At 38.3% G+C, this 22,427-nt stretch overlaps 1 protein-coding gene across 2 annotated transcripts; it reads left to right on the top strand.

Annotated features, from left to right (window-relative positions):
* The first annotated feature begins 1,512 nt into the window (after positions 1–1,512).
* lcp2a (lymphocyte cytosolic protein 2a) lies at positions 1,513–20,873 on the top strand. 2 transcript variants are annotated; one of them, XM_041802173.1, is made up of 21 exons: positions 1,513–1,653; positions 2,014–2,076; positions 3,167–3,213; positions 3,313–3,378; positions 3,544–3,569; positions 5,366–5,409; positions 8,560–8,737; positions 10,077–10,171; positions 10,272–10,341; positions 10,430–10,507; positions 10,935–10,951; positions 11,209–11,228; positions 13,446–13,556; positions 13,763–13,781; positions 13,869–13,884; positions 13,982–14,069; positions 14,496–14,548; positions 15,943–16,025; positions 16,571–16,645; positions 19,017–19,166; positions 19,974–20,873. In XM_041802173.1, exons 1-21 carry the CDS (start codon positions 1,576–1,578, stop codon positions 20,121–20,123), a joined length of 1,527 nt encoding a protein of 508 aa, XP_041658107.1. In that variant the 5' UTR covers positions 1,513–1,575; the 3' UTR covers positions 20,124–20,873. The 2 variants fall into 2 exon arrangements, with proteins under 2 accessions (XP_041658107.1, XP_041658106.1); XM_041802172.1 differs by having other exon boundaries at positions 5,363–5,409.
* The last annotated feature ends 1,554 nt before the right edge of the window (positions 20,874–22,427 follow it).

Here is a 22,427-nt window from a genome sequence, read left to right as displayed (position 1 = left end):
GTCCTAGTCTCCTCTAGACTCCGGTCTCAGTCCTAGACTCCTCTAGACTCTGATCTTAGTCATAGACTCCCTTAGACTCTGGTCTCAGTCATAGACTCCTCTAGACTCTGGTCTCAGTCCTAGACTCCACTAGACTCTGGTCTCAGTCATAGACTCCACTAGACTCTGGTCTCAGTCATAGACTCCACTAGACTCTGGTCTCAGTCCTAGACTCCTCTAGACTCTGGTCTCAGTCATAGACTCCTCTAGACTCTGGTCTCAGTCCTAGACTCCACTAGACTCTGGTCTCAGTCATAGACTCCTCTAGACTCTGGTCTCAGTCATAGACTCCTCTAGACTCTGGTCTCAGTCCTAGACTCCTCTAGACTCTGGTCTCAGTCCTAGACTCTTCTAGACTCTGGTCTTAGTCCTAGTCTCCTCTAGACTCATCTAGACTCTGGTCTTAGTCCTAGTCTCCTCTAGACTCATCTAGACTCTGGTCTTAGTCCTAGACTCCTCTAGACTCCGGTCTCAGTCCTAGACTCCTCTAGACTCTGATCTTAGTCATAGACTCCCTTAGACTCTGGTCTCAGTCATAGACTCCTCTAGACTCTGGTCTCAGTCCTAGACTCCACTAGACTCTGGTCTCAGTCATAGACTCCACTAGACTCTGGTCTCAGTCATAGACTCCACTAGACTCTGGTCTCAGTCCTAGACTCCTCTAGACTCTGGTCTCAGTCATAGACTCCTCTAGACTCTGGTCTCAGTCCTAGACTCCACTAGACTCTGGTCTCAGTCATAGACTCCTCTAGACTCTGATCTCAGTCATAGACTCCTCTAGACTCTGGTCTCAGTCATAGACTCCTCTAGACTCTGGTCTCAGTCCTAGACTCCACTAGACTCTGGTCTCAGTCCTAGACCCCACTAGACTCTGGTCTCAGTCCTGGGCTCCCTCCAGTCTCTTTGTCTCTGATTCTTTTACCTTTCTGGTGTTGCTGACTTGAACGCTGACTTGTGATGAATATTTTGTTTTTAACTCTGTAGAGAACTCTACATTTCTTCATGTCTGGTTGTTTAGGCGGTCCCTGGTTTGCCTAAAGCCATAGACGGTCCTGATGGAGGCGGGTTCATCAGTCTTAGCCCGGTTTGGTGCTGAATGTCACTGAAGTGTCAAACTGATCTACCGTCAGTCTTTCCTGTCCTTTGTATATTTTTTTTACAGTGTTCTGCTGCAGAAAGCGGCTGCGGCTGCAACTGCAACGTCTGTTCCGCTTTGTGGTCAGCCTTCATCACCCCCCCCTCTGCACAGTCACTTCCTGTTGAGAGAGAAGGGGAGGAAAGAGAAGCAGATATACGGGCAGATAGATAGAAAGAAGGGAAGAAGTAGAGACAGAAAAAGGGAAGCCATTTTGGTTCCTTGGTGACATGTCAGTCTGAAATTTACTTCTCGCTTTCTGTGCTTTCTTTGTTAAATTTATCAGATTCTAGGAACTCTCTACACTGCTTGAAGGAAGTAAATCGGTTATTTTATTTTGGTGAATTGTTGAGACATCAGCTGGACAGACATCGAGTCTCTGAGAGTTCACAGGACCCAGGATGAGCTCTGACCGAGTGCCCTCAAGGACCGAGGTGATGGGGTGGAGTCCTGCACAGCTCGCAGCCCACCTGAAGAAGGTGAGACCATCCAACTAACGTATCTGTCCAACTAATACATCCATCCATCCAACCATCCATCTAATATCCATCCAACTAGCAATGCATCGCTGTGGAGGTCTAACTCTCCTGTTATTCCTGTTTAAAGCTACGAGAGGATAAATCTATGACTACATCAAAATACCAGACCAACATGATCTGTACCTATAAATCTGCTCATTCAGAGCCAGCTGTCAGATCAAATAAGAGTTTTATTTTCAGTGAGTAAAGTCGGTCAGAGCTGGAGCTATGGGGACAGTCTCTCCTGATGAAGGTTCGCTATATCTTTTCATGTTCTAAACATGTATTAATGTTAACACAGTGACCTTTGACCTGTTTCAGATGAATCTGACTGGCTGTGATAAAGTCGTGCTGAAGAACTCCATCTCTGGATCCAGATTTGTGGTGAGTCTGAACAAAAACATGAAAGGAGACAAGGAGGTGATGAAGGAGATGAGGATGTGATGAAGGAGACTAGGAGGTAATGAAGGAGACTTGGACAGGATGAAGGAGACTAGGAGGTAATGAAGTAAACTAGAAGGTGGTGAAGGAGACTAGGAGGTAATGAAGGAGACTAGGACAGGATGAAGGAGACTAGGAGGTAATAAAGAAGAACAGGAGGAAATGAAGGAAACTATGAATTGGTAAAGGAGACTAGAATGTAATTAAGGAGACTAGGGGGTATTGAGGAACACTTGGATGAAGGACACTAGGAGATAATGAAGAAAACAAGGAGGTGATGAAGGAGAGTTGGAGATGGTGAAGGAGACTAGGAGGTAATGAAGGAGACTAGGAAATTGCGAAAGAGACGAGGAGGTGATGAGGGACACTTTGAGGTAATGAAGGAGACTAGGACAAGATGAAGGAGACTAGGAGGTGATGAAGGAGACAAGAAGATGTTGAAGGAGAGGAGGAGGTAATGAAGGAGATGAGGAGGTAAAGAAGGAGACTAGGAGAAGATGATGGAGACAAGGAGGTAATGAAGGAGACTAGGAGGTGATGTATGGGACCAGCAGAGAATGAAGGAGACTAGGAGGTAATGAAGGACACTAGGAGGTTGTGAAGGAGACCAGGAGGTGGTGGAGGAGACAAGAAGATGTTGAAGGAGACAAGTGGATGGTGAAGGGGACTAGGAGGCAATGAAGGACACTTGGAGGTGATGAAGGAGACTAGGAGACTGTGAAGGAGAGGAGGAGGTAATGAAGGAAATGAGGAGGTAATGAAGGAGTCTAGGAGAGGATGACAGAGACTAGGAGGTTGTGAAGGAGACCAGAAGATGTTAAAGGGGACTAGGAGGTAATGAAGGACACTTGGAGGTGATGAAGGAGACTAGGAGACTGTGAAGGAGAGGAGGAGGTAATGAAGGACACTAGGAGGTTGTGAAGGAGACTAGGAGAGGATGAAGGAGACTAGGAGGTAATGAAGGACACTAGGAGGTTGTGAAGGAGACCAGGAAGTATCATATTTTTTTCACTTTCATCCTGTTCCTTTTTAGAATCTGAGTGAAAACGACCTTCAGAAGTTCCCGAAGCTCCACGCTCCGTAAGTTTGATACATTTCTGCTGACTCATGTTAAACTGTTCGACGCTGACATCATCCCTCCTGCAGAATTTTGAATAACCTTTATTGTTCGTCTGACAGGCTGATCTCAAAGATCAGCACAGAAATCAGCAAGAAGGAGGAGAGACGAGGACTGTTCGGTAACAGGTTTGAAATAAAACAGCTTTCTTAATACATGCTCTAAATGTTTTTAATCTACACGTTTAAGTTTTTTACATGCTGTTAGATTAAACTGATTATAAAACACTTTGCTTACATCTTTGATGTTCATCTTTATTAATCTAAATAATGTCTTGTCTCCTGTCTTTGCAGAATAACTTCTAAATATCATGAACCAGGTAGGATCTGTTATTGATTTTAAACTTCATAAACATTAAGAGCAGGGCTGTACATAGTAAGAATAGATTAAGAGGTCAAAGGTCACTTTCTGGAGAGCCATGGTTTTAGGTAATAGTAAAGAGGAGTAGTAGAGACGGTGGTGGTCATCCTTAATCAGAATATTTGCATTTTTTAAGTGTAACTCCTGGGTTTCTAATAATCCTTCAACTGTTTGGTTTTTATATTTTAAGCTTTTTATTTGTTACAGATTGACCTCCATTCATTTAAAGAGACATTTACACCCCGATAACACAGGGCCGGGCTGAACTATGGCAGAGGCTAGTTGACTTGTTCTCTACATAAACAGTACAAGATGATGGGATTCTACTATACTACAATACTATAAGAATATATAAATCTATACAGAACCTGTGGAAAGAAGTGACCCCCTTGGATGTTTCACCCTTTCATTGACTTCGGCTTGTTACTGGGAAATACCTCTTCTCCTGGCCGTAGTTCTCTGTCAGACTGAATAAGATTGTCCTCAAGGATTCATTTCCCCCTCTACCTTTACAAGCCTTCCAGGGCTGGCTGCTGAGAAGCATCTCCACAGCATTATGCTGCCACCGTGCTCCACAGTGGGGATGGTGTGTTTGTGCTGATGTCAGTGTTTGGCGTCTTGTCTGATGGTCAAAAAGCTCCATTCTGGTCTCATCAGACCAAAGAACTTTCTTCCTCTTGACCATGGAGTCTCCCACAGTCCTTTTGGAGGACTCTAGTCCAGACTGAATCTGAGTTTTCTTCAACAGTGGCTTTCTCTTTGCCACTCTCCCATAAAGCTCTGACTGGTGAAGAACCCAGCCAACAGTTGTTGTCTGCAGAGTCTCTCCATCTCAGCTGCTGAAGCTTGGAGCTCCTTCAGAGTAGTCATAGGTGTCTTAGTGTCCTCTCTCACTAGTCTCCTTGCACGCCCACTCAGTCTGTGAGGACGGTCTGATCTAGGCAGATTTACACATGTGACATATTCCTTCATTTCTTCATGATGGATTTAACTGAACTCTGGGGGATGTTCAGAGACTTGGAGATGATTTTGTCTCCATCCCCTGACTTAGACTTTTCAACAACATTTTCTGTGAGTGTTCTTTTGTCTTGATGGTGTAATGGTAGCCAGAAATAACTGATGAACCAGTGACTGGGCTTCCAGACACAGGTGTCTTTATACTACCAATCACTGAGACACATTCACTGCTCTCATTTCACTAACTGTGAGAGTACTAGCACCAACTGGACAAGAAGGTAATGAAGGAGACTTAGGCAGGAGACAAGGAGGTGATGAAGGAAACTAGGAGGTAAGGAAGGGACTAGGAGGTAATGAAGGAGACTTGGAGGTAATGAAGGAGACTAGGAGATGGTGAAGGAGACTAGGCAGCAAGGAAAGAGACTAGGAGGTAATGAAGGAGGCTTGGACAGGATGAAGGAGACTAGGAGGTAATGAAGGGGACACTAGGAGGTTATGAGGGAGATGAGGGGATGGTGGAGGAGACTAGGAGGTAATGAAGGGACTAGGAGGTGATGAAGGAGACTAGGAGGTAATGAAGGGGACACTAGGAGGTTATGAGGGAGATGAGGGGATGGTGGAGGAGACTAGGAGGTAATGAAGGGACTAGGAGGTGATGAAGGAGACTAGACAACTGTCTGGACCTCTGTTGGATTAGCTCAGTCACTTTAAAAGGGGTAAATATTTTTTATAGGCCCTGTTTCTTGTTGATGTCTTAATTCCTTGTTGGTTGCTGACACTCTCCTTTCTCCTCAGCAGAAACCTCCTCGGACTTCCAGGGCGGCTGGGATCCAGATGAGTTTGTACGTTTATCAACACTTTCTGTTTCTACGCCTCTTTTTGTTTCTTTTTCACAAACTAAAAACCTCGAAGTAACTTCTCATCTGAAAACATCAAATTCTGTTGTCACATGGTCCAGTCCTTGGTCCACCGTTACTCAGTCTTAACATGCTCCCCCTTGGCTCCATAATGCAAAAATACATCTCACACCATTCACATGCCGATGATACACAGCTATATGTCTCACTTTCCCCTGATAACAGAGTTCCACTAATCACCTGATCAGATGCGTTGGTGAAGTAAACCTCTGGATGTCACAGAAGAAACTGAACAGGACGTCTGTCTCATGTGGTTAAAGCTTTAATGTTTGTTTTTATTTTCTGTAGAGCACATTCAGTTTACCTCTGAGTGAAATGTGCTAAACAAGGGAAATTGAACTGAAATGGCAATTTTGAGATTTTACATTTGACACAGATTTATCCTCACTTTTCCCATAGGACCGGTCTTTTCTTTAGATCAGTGGTTCTCAACATAGGGGTCGGGACCCCCTTGGGGGTAGCGAGACACTGAGAGGGCGTCTCCAGATTTCTTACAAAAAAATAAGAATATCTTTTTAATTCCACTGTTGGCAATTTACACATTAATTTTGCCAAATTTTAACCAGTTTTCATCATTTTTACCACATATTTTAACACATTTTTGCCATTTAACACTTATTTTTGCCATTTTAAACTCTTTTTTTTTTTAAACCACTTTTTTCTGCCTGTTTTTGCCACTTCTAAACCAAATATTGCCATAAATCAAATGTTGTCTCTGTGGACTCATAATTGCCACTATTAACCTCATTTTATCACTTTTTATGCCCAATTTTCCCAGTTTTAACCACATTTCACTATCTGATATGCCCATTTATTGCCAGTTTGACCAATTTCTGCTAATATCTGCCTATTTGTTCTTTCTTAGTTAGCACTGTTTTGCCAGTTTATGTTGTTTTTCTTCCCGTTTAATCAGATTTCCACCCATTTTTGCCAATTTAAAGCCTTTTCAGGCACTTTTTAATTCCCTTTTACCACTATTTATGCCCATTTTTGCCATTTGCTATTTTTTGTCATTCTTATATAATTTTTGCCACTAGTAACCCATTTCGGCTTCTTTTACGATCCAATTTCACCACCTTTTTCACAATTTTTTGCCATTATTAACCCATTTTTTCAATTTTTAACCCATTTTTATTCTTTTTTTTTAAACAAAATTATTTGTGAAGGCTATATTCTACACAAATGATTTAAAAAGAGATTTCTTTCATTGATGAGAGTGGTTATTTTTTCAGGTTAAATAAAAAATGTGGATATCACAGCTTAACTTTACAATAGACCATGATTTTGTTGACCTCCATGGGCCCCCAGTTTGGATGGACCCCTGAAGCCCTCCCCTTTGTCCCCCCTTATGGACGGCCTTGTCTGCACATGACTACTCTTGAATGTGTTCAACCACCTTCAGGTACAGTGGGGGTCCCCGGTCTCTGGCACCTTTATTTTGGGGGTCACAGGCTGAAAAGGTTGAGAACCACTGCTTTAGATGACACAGATTCAGTCAGAGTTTAGCCCCACTGCTGTTCCTCCCTTAAATCCTGAACAAGAACGTCAGAAACGTTAACTTTAGTTGTTTGACATAAACAAAGATGTCTCTTTGACCACAACACTGGCTTGTCTGATGTCTGACCTGATGTTAACAACACAAATCGTGACCTCTGAGCTCGAAACATATCACTGCTCTTGGATGTTTTGAAGAGCTGACCAATAGGAACCAGGTAGAGAATGGACCAATCACATCAGCTCTGCCCTTTGTTGCTATGCGGGAGATATTTGCTTTGATCTGACTGAGAGAGTCCCAACATTCTATCACACACACAAACATGGTAAAAGTCTGAGAGCCAAAAATCATTATCAATCTTTAACATTAACTATTAAAAATCTGTAGAAGATAGCAGAAAATTAATCCAGAATAAATGATTAATAAAATGGGCTAATTCATCCACAAGTTGGAGGAAAAAGACTTGGAGGTAAACTGAGATAATGTGTGTGTGTGTGTGTGTGTGTGTCAAGGTTTTTATTGTTAACTAAAACTAAATAACTACAACTGAAATTCAGAAATATTTTTAGTTTACTGAAACTAAGTGAACACTAAGCCTTACCAAAAAACTAACTTAAACTGTATAATGCTTTTATAAAACTAATTAAGATTAAATTACAAATAGAGACAAAATATCCTTAGTTTTAGTCTTTGGCACAGCCATACTGACTGGCACCTACACCCAAGCCTGGGAGGTAAAATAGCCAGAACTGATTGGTTAAGACTTCACAGAGAGGTTGTTTTTATGTCTGGAGTTGTACTCAAACATCATCTTTGAATAAATAAAATAAGCGAAGAGTAGCCTTTTTAAATATTTTTTAAAAATGTATGATGTTCACTCAGGCCTGATATGTTTCCAAAAAAACTAAAACTAATAAAAATGAAAGTAAAACGAAGCATTTTTGCCAAATTAAAAACTAAACTAAAGTAACAAACCAGCAGTCAAAAATAATAAAAATAAACTGAAATCAAACACAGAAAGTAAAAATGAAAAAAAAAAACTAATGAATCTTCAAAACTATAATAACCTATGTGTGTGTGATAGAATGTTGGGACTCAGTGAGATCAAAGCAAATGTCTCCTGGGGGACAGCATAGCAACAACAGGCAGAGCTAACCTGATTGGGTAGAGGATGGACCAATCATGTTAGCTCTGCCTGTTGTTGCTATGCTGTTGTCCAGGAGACATTTGCTTTGATCTCACTCAGAGAGTCCCAACATTCTATCACACACAAACACAGTAAAAGCCTTAAAGACAAAAATCGTCATCAAACGTTAACAGTAATAATCTAAAATCCATTAAAGATGGCAAAAAAGGGAATCAGGCATAAATATCTGCTTAACAATTCTGCAAAGAAGAGTGGGACAACATTCCTCCACATTGATGTGAAAGACTCATTGACAGTTATCACAAAGGATAGAACCACCAGTTACTAGGTTTAGGGGGAACGACTTTTCCACATAGTTTGCTGATCGGAAACATTTAAGCGGGACAGATATGCAGGGTTGTTATTGGTTGTTTTTTGGTTTGATCTCCACTAGGACGATGAAGATTGTGACGATGACTATGAGAGTCCATACAGCGGTGAGGAGGAGGGCAGCGGGGGCGACTACGAGTCACCAAATGAAGACGAATACGAGCCGAATCCTACCGAACCTCCAGAGGACCTGCCTCACGCACGGCTCGCCAACCTGCCGATCGGAGACAGCGACTACATCGGTAAGTACCGGAGAGCTCTGAATTATTGGGTTGTGTTCCATAACGGCCGGTTACCTCTGAAGCGGTGTTACTCAACCCTGTTCAACCAAAGAGCCACATTTTTGAAAAATACCTTTGCAAGTGCCACAATCTAAGAGGTGACAAGTGTCAAGAAATGGCTTAAGTAGCACGAAAAGAAAATTAAGGGTGGCAAAAGTGGTCAAAAAGCAGCAAAATTATGTAAAAGGGGGGTGAAAATGGGGAGAAAAAGTAGAAGGGTCAGAAAATAGCAAAACTGGATGAGAAGTGACAAAAAAATGAGTTACAGGTGGCAAAAAGGTTCCAGAAGTGGCTAAACAATTGTTGGACATTGACTAAAATAGGCAAAAAGCAGTCAAGAGTGGCAAAAAAGGGCAAAAAATAGGAAACAAGTGGTATTTAATGGCAAAAGGTAGCTTAAATGGACAAAAAAAATGGTGAAAAAGGGCACAAATTGGATTAAATTGGCAAAAAGAAGTGGCAAAAATGGGCTGAAAATTAGGAAAAAAGTAGAATTTAATGGCAAAAAGTAGCTTAAATGGGTGAATAGTGATGAAAAATGGAAAAAGTAAAAAAAAAAGTGGCAAAAATGGGCAAAAAAGGAAAGAAGTGTTATTTAATGTCAAAAATTGGTGAAAAGGGGCAAATATGAGAAAAACTAGGAAAAAATTAGATTAAAGTGGCAAAAATTGGAAAGAAAGTTGAAAAAAAAGAAGTGGCAAAAATAGGCAAAAAAAATTAGGAAACAAGTGGGAAACAACTGGTATTTAGTGGCAAAAGATTGCTTAAATGGGTAAAAAATTTTCTGAAAAAGGGCAAAAATGGGATAAAAGTGGCAAAAAGAAGTGGCAAAACTGGGTGAAAAAGTGGTATTTAATGGCAAAAGGTAGCTTTAATGAGTGAAGAGTGATGAAAAGGGCAAAAATGGGAAAAAGTGGAAAAAATAAGTGGCAAAAATGAGCAAAAAATAGGAAAGAAGTGGTATTTAATGGAAAAAAATGGATTTAAAAGGGCAAAAATGGGAAACAATAGGAAACAAGTGGTATTTAATGGCAAGAGGTAGCTTAAATGGGTGAAAAGTGGCAAAAAATTGTGAAAAGGGCAAAAAAGTTTCCCTTTGAGGTTTTCTGGGGAATAATATTTAAAAATAAGACATCAAAGAGCCACACGGTGAGTATTACTGCTCTAATACCTGGGAGGCTTATTTGGTCTCTGAAACCTAGAAGAACTCTGTAAAGATCTCCAGGAGAAAGATTGTTGACCATGAATACTTCCACTGAAGAAGAATGAGTAAATGTGATTTTCTTTTTAATTCGCGTAGATAACAGAAATAACCACGTAGCACCCAGAGACCGGCCCCCTGTTGTGTGTCCCCGCCCCTCAGTAGGCTCCCTGGCTGCACCAGAGCCCCGGCTGGTGAGTCATTTTCAGGCGTTTCCTACTGTCGTTAAGACTCTGAGATGTAGAAATAACAACGTGAATGATTATACTGAACCTCTTTCTCTGTGTCTTTCAGCCAGGCATGTCGTCATCCAGGAGAGACGCCTCCCCCTCCCCTCACAGCGGTGGACAACCACCAGGAAGTTGTAAGTAACAGAAAGCTCTTCCTGTCCACACAGGAAACGCTCTGATGTCATCACGGTTCATGTCGTGTCCATGTGTCGTTGTGGTCAGTTCCAGGGGCGCCTCCTCAGATCAGCCGTGAGAACAAACCGGGCAGAGTTTCAGGATCCACGCCATCCCCCGTCAGAGGTAACCCCAGACCAGAACCATGAAAACATCACTTTGATTATATAAATTTAACAACCCCAGTACCAAAAAAGTTGGGGCGCTGTGTAAACATAAATAGATAAACATAAATAAACATAAATAAAAACAACGACTGTCAAATCCCATAAACCCATATTTGATTCTCAGTTGAACAGAAACAAAATATTAGATGTTAAACTGAGACATTTTAACATTTCAGGAAAACATTAACCACATTACCACTTACTTTTCCCCTCTTTTTGGCCCGTCCCTACTTTTTTGAGATGTGTTGCTGCCATCAAATTCAAGATGACTGGGCCTTGGATGAGTTAAAATAATGGATGTATTAAGAATTAACCTCCTGTAATGAATAGAAATGTCTTTATCTGGTGTTTTAATCTGAAAACATTTATGTTGTTGCTTTTTACAGGACCTCAGCCCAGCATGGTGAGTTTATACAATTAATTTTAAATGACTGTAGAATGCCACAGCTGTTCATTACCATAGGCAGGTGCAGGACAGCACAGGTAGACTGAGAGTTTGATTTAAGAGAAATTAAAACTGGTTGGTAGACAGTTTCAGCCTGTACATGAAAGAACAGATCCCTGAGGAACTCCTAAAAGTAACAAAAGCTTAATTTAAAAAAAAAAAAAAAATTTCTATAAGTTTGTTCTCTTTTATTCTTTTGTTTCCCTTTCCTATAGCCGAGCACACACCCATGGAGGTAAGACCACCCTCACAAACACACATCTTTGTTTCACTGGTGTTCTGGTGTTGTCTAAGACGGTGATATTTACACCACTGGGTTGTTTTGTGTGCTACGAATGTTGTTGAGGCGTAAGGGGGGGGGGGGGCGATCCCTCGTCTGTGCCGTCTAGTTTGGATTTAAAAGAGGCAGGAACAGGATCAGCAGAGACATGTGGGGCTTTTATTCTGAAACAGGAAGTGTTGCACTTTAATGACGAGCCTTTGAGGATGGGGAGCCGAGTAGTTTTGCCTCTTTGTGAACAGTACGCCAACCAGACCCTGAAAATCTTCTGGAGCCACCAAGACCTTCTTACAACCACAACATGAGATCAGATCGTCCCCCATATATTAAATGTAAAGAAAATTGTTAACTGTTAATGCCTTGGAAGGCCCTGCTAAAATCTAATAAAATTAGTAGTACTAATTATGAACAGTGTCACCAGTTAATCCAGCACCAGTTAAACCATGACACCGGTACATAAAACAAAATAAGACCAAAAAGTGACACCTATGTCAATCCTCTGGATGTTTCTTGTTATTGCTGGATTCTAGTTTTAAAATGATCAACCTTAATCAAGTATTTTCCAAAGATTTAAAACAGTGTTACTCAACCCTGCTCAACAAAGAGCCGAATGGTTGGAAAATACCTTAGAGAGAGCCACGATCCAAAAGTGGCAAAAATGGCTCGATGTAGCAATAAAAAATGGTGGCATAAAGGGTCAGAAAAGAGCAAAAAATGGTGAAAATGGGGAGAAAACAATGAATGCAGGGTCAGAAAGTAGCAAAATGGGTGAGGAGTGACAAAAAATAAGTTACAAGTGGCAAAAATGGTCCAAAAGGGGAAATACATGGCAAAAACTTTTGTGCAAAGTGACTAAAATGAGCAAAAAGCAGTCAAAAGTGGCAAAAAAAAAAAAAAAAAAAATCAAGAAATGGGATAACAGTTGCAAAACTGGAAAAAGTGTCAAAAGAAGTGGCAAAAAAATGGTGAAAAGGGCAAAAATAGGTTAAAGTGGCAGAATGAAGTCACAAAAATTAGGAACAAGTGGTATTTAATGGCAAAAAGGTAGCTTAAATTGGCTAAAAAAAAAAGGGGCAACAAACTGGTGAAAAAGGGCAAAAATGGGATAATAGAAGCAAAATATGGGAACAAGTGGTATTAAATGGCAAATGATAGCTTAAATGGATGAGAAGTGGCAAAAAATTGTGAAAAATGGCAAAAATGGGATAAAAGTGGCAGAAAGAAGTGGCAAAAATGGGCAATAAGTAGGAAACAAGTGGTATTTAATGGCAAAAGGTATCTTAAATTGGCAAAAAAAAAAGTGAAAAAGGGTGAAAATGGGATAATAGTGGCAAAAATGGAAAAGTGGCTCAAAGAAGTAGCAAAAATGGGACTAAAGTAGGAAAAATGTGGTATTTAATGGCAAAGGTAGCTTAAATGGGCGTAAAGTGGCAAAAAAAATTATGAAAAAGGGCAAAAAGTTTCCCTTTTTAAGGTTTTCTGAGTAAATATCTTAAATTAAGATATAAAAGAGCCACAAATAATCATAAAAGAGCCACACGTTGAATATCGCTGATTTAAAATGTGATCTCAATTACAAGTATTTCTGCTTTTTATTTTGTGTAATTGACCTCTTGCAGCCCATCTGCAGCACATCTTATCTGGTCCTGAGGCCTTATCATCTCCCTCTTTCCTTGATCCTTGCCCATATCAACATGAGAAACAGAGAGAGAAAGAGGAGTGAGTCAAAAACATCATGCTGCAGGAGGTTTTTGCTCTCATTAGACTCACTAAGAGAGACACGGATGAATAAATGTATGTTGGATACCACTGAGTAGATCTGAGTAGTTGTATCTCTGCAGCAGAGTAACACTACACATCTGGAGACATTACTGACAGACTGGCAGTCACCAGTGCTAGCTGGCTGACCGATCACAGAGCTCGATATCTGTGTTTTTTGATATTGTGGTTATATTTTGAGGATGTGAATGTTGGTCAGGGTTCAGGGTGGACTTATGGTGTCTGCCAGGATGTAGATTTGACTCATAAACCTTTGCTAGGAGCCAAAGTGCACCAAATCAGCTCCGTCCATGATGCTGCTTCAAACCACAAAAGATGAGGATGATTTTCACTGGAACTTAACTCTTATACTGAGATAAGGCTGCTTTAAATCTGTGTCTTTGTTTGTTTCAGGCAAAAGCCCGACACCCCTGACCCTTCCAGCTGGACCAAACCTCCCGTTCCAACTCCTCCCTCCTCGTCCATCGGCAGGAGTAACTCCTCCGCCAGAAATCCACCCAGCAGGTCAGCACACACCCTCAGTAAATCCTCCCATCATTCAGTGTTATCATGGTTAACCTGTAATCTGATCTTGATGTTACAGTGCTAGAATACATAAACCAAAAATTTCTGACAATTGCTTTTTGTTTTAACAAGGAAACTTTGATCAAACAGCATGTTCCTATTTCTTGATAATAATCCATTTTTTATTTTGCATTTTTAATTTCTAGGTTTGATGCAAGTAGAGAGGTAGGTTCCTTTATGGATGGTCTTGTATTTGATAATTTTTTTTTTCCTAAATAAAAGACTCTAATATTTGTTTGTATCTCTCCTCAGCTGACCAACAATGATGGTAACATTGATTTTTCTCTCCTATGATGTCCTACCACATTTTTCTAAAATCACCTTTATGTCAGATGTTTTGGTTAAATTCCTACTCTCTCTTTTAGTTCATAAAAACAACACATTTCCCCTCCAAAATAAAAGCCTTCCCCCTCGCCCTGGACTGCCAGGTCCCCCATCCCGTCATGGAGACAGGTACGATATTAAAAATGTTTTTAAAGAGTAATTCTAAAATTAATCATGAATGTTTAACTGGTTGAGTGATAATAATAATAATGATAATAATAATAATAATAATTATTATTATTATTATTATCATTATTATCATTATTATTATTATTGTTATTATTATTATTATTATTATTATTATTATTATTATTATTATTATTATCATTATTATTATTATTATTATTATTATTATTATTATTATTAATGAACAAAATGGGCCAACCAGAAACAGAATCCAAATAAGATTTTAAAAAATTTATGTTAAAAACTCAATCCTTAAAAAACCATACAACAATTATAAATTCAAACATGATAATTTTAGAGAGGAGGACTTCATTAAAATAAATTATGTCATATCTGTGAAATTAAAATGTTTTTTTTTTTTTTTCACAGTTTACCTCCAAACCTTCCGTCTGCAGGATCACTGCCCCATAAATTTTCCCCTGGTAAGAAGAAACAAACAAACAAATAAACAAAGAAAGCATTTAACATTTCTTTCTCTATTTTTTATCAGAGATGAACATCACAGAGATCTCATGATCCAAATCTTCTCTGAGTTTCTCCATCATTTTTTCATTACTCAGGAGAAAAGTTAACCCTGCTAATACAGGATCTGGTCTTCTTTGACTAGACCAGTCCAGAATCTTCATTTAGTCTTTAGTCCATTCAGAGGTGGACTTGCTGGTGTGTCTGGGATCATGGTCCTGCTCCATAACCCAAGTGGTCTTGATCTTGAGGTCATGAACTGATGGTCAGACATTCTCCTTTGGGATTTTCTGCTAGAGAGCAGAATTCATGGTTCTAGTGGTCCAGGTCCTGGTCCAGACCATCACACTGCCACCACCATGTCTGACTGTTGGTCTGATGTTCTTCTGATGAAATGCTGGGTTAGTCTGACTCCAGATGGAACAACACACACACCTTCTGGAACTTCTGTCTGTTCAGTCCTCAGAATATTTCCCAGAAGTCTTAGAGATCATCAGGATGTTTTTAGTCAAATGTGAGACGAGCCTTCGCATTCTTTTTTGTCAGCAGTGGTTTTGGCCTTGGAACTCTCCCATGATGCCATTGTTGCCGGTGTCTTTCTGATGGTTGAGTCATGAACTCTGACCTTACCTGAGTCAGTGAGGCCTGCAGGTCTTTAGATGTCGTTCTGGGTTTTTCTGGGACCTCCTGGATGAGTCGTCCATGCGCTCTTTCTGTAGGCGGGCCACTCCTGGGAAGGTTCACCACAGTCCCCAGTTTTCTCCATTTGTGGGTAATGGCTCTCACTGTGGTTGGCTGGAGTCCCAAAGCCTTAGAAATGTCTGTAACCCTTTCAGACTGATAGATGTCAGTTTCATTGTTTCTCATCTGTTTTTGAATTTCTTTAGCTGGTTTCATGATATGTTGGAGATCTTGTAGCCTACTTCACTGTCAGACAGGTTCTATCTAAGGGGTTTCTGGGTCCAACAGGTCTGGCAGTAATCAGGTCTGGGTGTGGATAGTCAAACTGAACTCAGCTTTATAAAAATGTGGTTAATCAGAGTTAATTCGTGTTTTAACAAGGAGGGTAATACATTTTTCTCATAGGATCAGGTAGGTTTGAATGGATTTTTCCCTTAATGAATAAAATCATCCTTTAAAAACAGACTTAAGTATTTACTCAGGTTAGCTTTCTCTGATGTTTCCATTAGTTTGATGATCTGAATCATTTAAATGTGACAAATATGCCAAAAAGAAAAAATAAATAAATCAGTCAGGGGAAAACTTTTCAAATAGAGCTCATCTAGTTGTGGTTCTGTAAAACCAACAGAGGGCAGTATCACACCAGTCTGGATTTACTGACACTGTGTTTCAGTGATGGGGGATCATGGAGGGAACTTCTCAGGGTCAGCCAGACAGTCCTTTCGTCCACCTCCACCCACATCAACAAGAACCCCGGTAAGTCTCAGTCCCACCTCTGACTGTGGCCCCTCCCCCTCCATATAGTTTTATTTTTAAATCTAATTTTATGCATTTATATTTACAATAATGGGTAAACTGTATACGTCAGAATTATTTTTAAATGTTTTTTGTGTTGTTGTTTTGTTTATGGAGGCAACCCATGACCCAACTTTGAGAGTCCTTGCCTTAGACTCCCCACAACGTTGAAACACCTTCTCGAAGGTCAAATTCAAGCACTTTTAAACTGTGATGTCAGGCTTTTCCAGCACCTCACTGCTGTGTAGAACTGTTAGGCAAAATTGGAGAATAAAGTAAGGAGTAGTTGAGGTGAGCATCCACGCTCTGGATGTTCTTGCATATTACCAGGAGAATAGGAAATAATCACCAGCTCTCTCCAACCCCTCTGTGATGAATCCTTCATACTCCACATGCCTAGAACTCAAACACGGACTGATCACTGAAAACATGAGGCTATGAATGGCTGAGGAAAATTTAATAATGCATTACCGGGGTTGTAACGTTCTTTTCACGTGTGATTTTAGGAGCTGGACCCTCATTGGTACGTTGGTAAAGTGACCCGAGGTCGGGCAGAGGAATGTCTGAAAAGAGTTAACAAGGTAAAATATCAATTCATGCTGATTTTGCTCCTTTTAATTTGAGGATTTTTTCTTTAAATTTATAAGTATCTTTGAATTTCTTTCTTTTTTGTTCCTTACATTATGACAGTAACAAAACTGAATCTTGATTTTATTTTGTTTCTTTATTTTTTCTTTGCATTTGTGTTGTCATATATTAATTTATTCTGGTAAAATCATGACTTAATTCTGGTAAATCTATGACTTTATTCTGGTAATTTAAGGATTTTATTCTGGTAAATTTATGACTTTATTCTGGTAAATTAAGGATTTTATTCTGGTAAATTTATGACTTTATTCCAGTAAATTTATAACTTTATTCTGGTAAATTTAGGGTTTTATTCTGGTAAATTTATGGTTTTATTCTGGTGAATTTATGGTTTTATTCTGATAAATCTATTACTTTATTCTGATAAATCTATGACTTTATTCTGGTAAATTTATGACTTTATTCTGGTAAATATGGTTTTATTCTGGTAAATTTATGGTTTTATTCTGATAAATCTATTACTTTATTCTGGTAAATTTATGACTTTATTCTGGTAAATTTATGACTTTATTCTGATAAATCTATTACTTTATTCTGGTAAATTTATGACTTTATTCTGATAAATCTATTACTTTATTCTGGTAAATCTATGACTTTATTCTGATAAATCTATTACTTTATTCTGGTAAATCTATTACTTTATTCTGGTAAATTTATGACTTTATTCTGGTAAATTTATGACTTTATTCCAGTAAATTTATAACTTTATTCTGGTAAATTTAGGACTTTATTCTGGTAAATTTATGACTTTATTCCAGTAAATTTATAACTTTATTCTGGTAAATTTATGGTTTTATTCTGGAAATTTATGGTTTTATTCTGATAAATTTATGACTTTATTCCAGTAAATTTTTAACTTTATTCTGGTAAATTTATGGTTTTATTCTGGTAAATTTATGGTTTTATTCTGATAAATCTATGACTTCATTCTGGTGAATTTATGATTTTATTCTGATAAATCTATTACTTTATTCTGGTAAATTTATGACTTTATTCTGGTAAATTTATGACTTTATTCTGGTAAATTTATGGTTTTATTCTGGTAAATTTATGGTTTTATTCTGGTAAATTTATGGTTTTATTCTGATAAATCTATTACTTTATTCTGGTAAATTTATGACTTTATTCTGGTAAATTTATGACTTTATTCTGGTAAATTTATGGTTTTATTCTGGTAAATTTATGGTTTTATTCTGGTAAATTTATGGTTTTTTTCTGGTAAATTTATAACTTTATACTGATAAATCTATGACTTTATTCTGATATATCTATGACTTTATTCTGGTAAATTTATGGTTTTATTCTGGTAAATTTATGGTTTTATTCTGGTAAATTTATGGTTTTTTTCTGGTAAATTTATAACTTTATACTGATAAATCTATGACTTTATTCTGATAAATCTATGACTTTATTCTGGTAAATTTATGCTTTTATTCTGATAAATCTATGACTTTATTCTGATAAATTTATGACTTTATTCTGATAAATCTATGACTTTATTCTGGTAAATTTATAACTTTATTCTGATAAATCTATGACTTTATTCTGGTAAATTTATGACTTTATTCTGGTAAATTTATGGTTTTATTCTGATAAATTTATGACTTTATTCTGGTGAATTTATGGTTTTATTCTGGTAAATTTATAACTTAATTCTGGTAAATTTATGACTTTATTCTGGTAAATTTATGACTTTATTCTGGTAAATTTATGACTTTATTCTGGTAAATTTATGACTTTATTCTGGTAAATTTATGATTTTATTCTGATAAATCTATTACTTTATTCTAATAAATCTATTACTTTATTCTGTTAAATTTAAGATTTTATTTTGACACACGTATGACTTTATTAGGCCAAATTTATGACTTTATCTTGGTAAATTTTTAAATTTATTTTGGTAAATTTACCACTTTGTTTAGAAAATCTTTTAAATTCTATTTTCATTCCTATAATTTGTGGCTTTTTTTTGTTTTGTTTTGTTTTGTTTTGTTTGTAAATGTATGGCTTTTAGTTGTCTTCTGTGATATTCTGCTATTTTTGGAATAGTTGAGATTTATAATTAATAAGCTTGTGGCATTAATTGTCTAAATTTAAAGGAAAATTAATATTTCATTTTATTAACTAGAAAAAAACGATTAAAGCTTCCAGTTTTACATAGATTTAAAAAAAACCTTCTTCAGTCTATTTTTCTGACATAAACAAAAACATGATGAGCGCTGTGAAATAATGGTTTTAATAGGCAGTGATGAGACTATTTTTACACCTGTGACTCCGCCCCCTCATGCATGTCTCCCTGTTCAGGATGGGGCGTACCTGGTGAGGGACTCGGCACGGCAGTTGGCCAACCAGCCGTTTACGCTGATGGTGCTCTACCAGGACAAAGTCTTCAACATCCAGATCAGACAACAGAACCAGAACTTCCTGCTGGGAACGGGACTCAAAGCACAGGAGGTAAACAGGAAGTACACCTGAATGAGCACCTTTACCTGCAGAGAGCTTTGTCCTCACTGTAATCACTTAACACCAGAGGATGAGAAGGGACGCTTTGATAAGCTCCACCCTCCATGGTTACTGTTGCTAGGTTAGAAAAAATCCCTTGTGGGCAGGCTTCTTCCTATTTGAAACACTTAATTTGGTATTTTTTAACAAGGCTGTAAACATGAGTAAGTCTGCATTTAACATGGGGCTCTATGGAGATTGACTCACTGCAGGAGACAGCCTCTAGTGGACACTAGAGGAACTGCATTATTACAGCCTTTCCTAACAGCATCTAAAGTTAAAATATAAGTTAAAATAAAGAAAAAGACACTGAGACAACTTTAATGGTGAAAAAATGAAGAATTAAGTAAAGACAAACAAGAATTGGGTGAGAAGCAGCAAACAGAGTAAACAAATGGGTAACAAGTTGATAAAAATTGTTAAAACGTGGCAAAAAGGAATGGTTAAAAAGGGCAAAAATCATCAAAAATGGGTTAAAAGTGGAAAATATGGCAAAAAGCAAAGGGTTTATCAGAGGCCATTCTCTGGGTCTATAAGGGGCCTATTCTCTGGGTCTTTTAGGGGTCCATTCTTTAGGTCTATCAGGGCTCCATTCTCGGGGTCTATAGGGGCCTGGGTTTTTCAGGGTCCTAGTAAACTGTGTGCTCAGGTCTGGTCTCATGCAGCAGGTTTAGTCACATAGAACCAGATGAATTTCTCTTTGTTAAAGACGATCTCCTTTTGAAAATGTATTTGACCCTGTTGTGTGTTTGTGTTCAGTCTTTCCCCTCTGTCAGTGACATCATCAGCCATTACTCCCAGTCTCCTCTGCTCCTCATTGACGCCAAAAACCGCCGCTCCCCCCAGCAGAACCAGTGTCTGCTCTCTGACCCGGCCGGGTTCTGCATGACCAAACAGAGCTGGTCCTGACCGGATCGAACTTGTTTGGATCCAACCAGATCAGACCAGGCTGGACCAGATGAGTCAAACTAACCCAGAGTTGAACCAAGCAGAAGGATGAAGATGACTGTGCTCCTCAGGTCTCATTGGTTGGTGGAATCAGGAGAAAAGGTCACATTTTTGCACGTTGCTTCATTTGCTCGTCTTTCTTATTTGATCTCAGCGCTCTGATAGATAAACCCTTCTCAGTCTCTGAGCTCTGAAACATTTCTGATTATAAAGGTTTCTTATTCTCATTTCTGCTTGTGACTTCCTCAGGTATAACATCGGATAAATACTGTTTGTTTTAGGTTACTTATCAAGTTTATCCAAATCTAAAACTTTGCATGATGCTGCTCTGTATCTGTGTCCAGCTGAGCTGAATAAATCCTGTATTTCACAACACAATCATGTGGTTTGGTTTGTTGGATGAAGAGGATGTGATGACAGCATCAAGATTAGAATAACACAAATATGGACAGTATAAATGTTTATGTTTTTAAACACTCATTCTAACCGGCATTAGATAAACCAACAATCTTTACCTAATGTTGACTGCCCTTTTTCCAGAAAGGAAGAGAAAAGCCCCAAACATTCCATCCTCTGCCTTTGATGATGTCATGCTTTAATGTTATAGATATTTCATCCTTTTCTGTAAAGAAATCATCCATTAAACTTCATAAAACAATCTATCCTTCCCTTAAAAAATGATGTCATCCTCTATTGTTTATGAATATTCCATCCTTGCCCATGAAGATATCATCCTTTAAACTCTATAAAACAATCCATCCTTTCCTTTAAAAATTATTTAAACCTTTAATGTTTATGAATATTCCATCCTTTTCAGTAAAGATATCATCCATTAAACTTTATAAAACATTTCAACCTTGCCTTTAAAGATAATGACATCCTTAAATGTTTATGAATACTCCATCCTTGCCAGATGTCCACTAAACTTCTTCATTCAATCCTTGCCTTTAAAAATGATTTAATCTTTAGGATGTCTTTAAGATGATTAGATCATTCTTGCCTTTAAAGATAATGTTATCCTTTAATGTTACTGAATATTCCATCCTTGCCAGATATCCACTAAACTTCTTCATTCCATCCTTGCCTTTAAAAATGATTTAATCTTTAGGATGTCTTTAAGATGATTAGATCATTCTTGCCTTTAAAGATAATGTTATCCTTTAATGTTACTGAATATTCCATCCTTGTCTGTAAAGATATCATCCATTATACTTTATAAAGCATTCCATCCTTGTCTTTAAAGATGATGTCATCCTTAATTTTTTATGAATATTCCATCCTTGCCCATGAAGATATCCATTACACTGCTTCATTCCATCCTTGCCTTTAAAAATGATTTAATCTTTAGGATGTCTTTAAGACAATTAGATCATCCTTGCCCATAAGTATATCCATTAAACTTTATAAAATATTCCATCCTTGCCTCTTGAGATAATTTCCTCCTTTAAAGTTCAACAAACATTCCATCCTTGTCTTTTGGATGCAGGCCAGTCTCGGCCCATACTTGTAATTCCAGTCTAACCAGTACCCCTCTGGGTTTATTGCCTAAATAGTACATCAGTGTGTCCTTTAAAAGCATTTTTATGACAGCATGAGGGAGAAAAGCTGTTAAAGAGGTGCTGCTAGCCTCTTAGCTGGTGGCTAAATTCCCCCTATTCTATCCTTACAGCATGTGGAGAAACCAAACCACAGACAGCCTCAGAAATGATGGACTGTTGTTAGAATCAGAGGGACAGAGAGCTCAGTTTATAACATGATGTGTTTGATTATTTAAACGTCCTTACAGTGATAAAATCAGAGCTGAGCCTTTCTAACATGAACTCCAGTCTGACCTTAACGTCATAAAGCCGTCATGTCGACATTATCAGCACGAAGACAGACTGATCCTCAGGTGATTCACACCTGCGTCTCTGCCAGATGACAGTTGGCAGCAGCAGCGGTAATCTTCGCCCCGCGGTGCCTTCGAGGACCGCGCAGACAAAACAATACACAGTCTGAGCTTTAACTGACACAAAAAATGGGATTATAATGAGGAGGGGGGCCCAGAGGCTCATGGGAAAAAGGACAAAGTCAACCGAAAGAAAGTCAGTCTCAGATTTAGAGGGGCATGTTATCATGAAGGACACGGGTGTCCTCCTGTTGTTGTAACAGGCTATATGAATAAATGACATTTACATTTCATTCTAAACTTCAAATGATTAAATTCAAAGTCATGACTTTCTATCCAATCATTCTTGTTTCTCATAACATACTATGTTTATTGAC

This window comes from Cheilinus undulatus, linkage group 12 (assembly GCF_018320785.1).
Source record: "Cheilinus undulatus linkage group 12, ASM1832078v1, whole genome shotgun sequence".
Taxonomy (NCBI): Eukaryota; Metazoa; Chordata; class Actinopteri; order Labriformes; family Labridae; genus Cheilinus; species Cheilinus undulatus.
This window is presented reverse-complemented; position numbering and strand designations above follow the sequence as displayed.

Coding starts and splice junctions, on each gene's coding strand:
- lcp2a (XM_041802172.1), top strand. CDS start 1,576: ATGAGCTCTGACCGAGTGCCCTCAAGGACCGAGGTGATGGGGTGGAGT. Junction 2,077..3,166: donor TCTCTGGATCCAGATTTGTG/GTGAGTCTGAAC, acceptor GTTCCTTTTTAG/AATCTGAGTGAAAACGACCT. Junction 16,646..19,016: donor GTCTGAAAAGAGTTAACAAG/GTAAAATATCAA, acceptor CTCCCTGTTCAG/GATGGGGCGTACCTGGTGAG.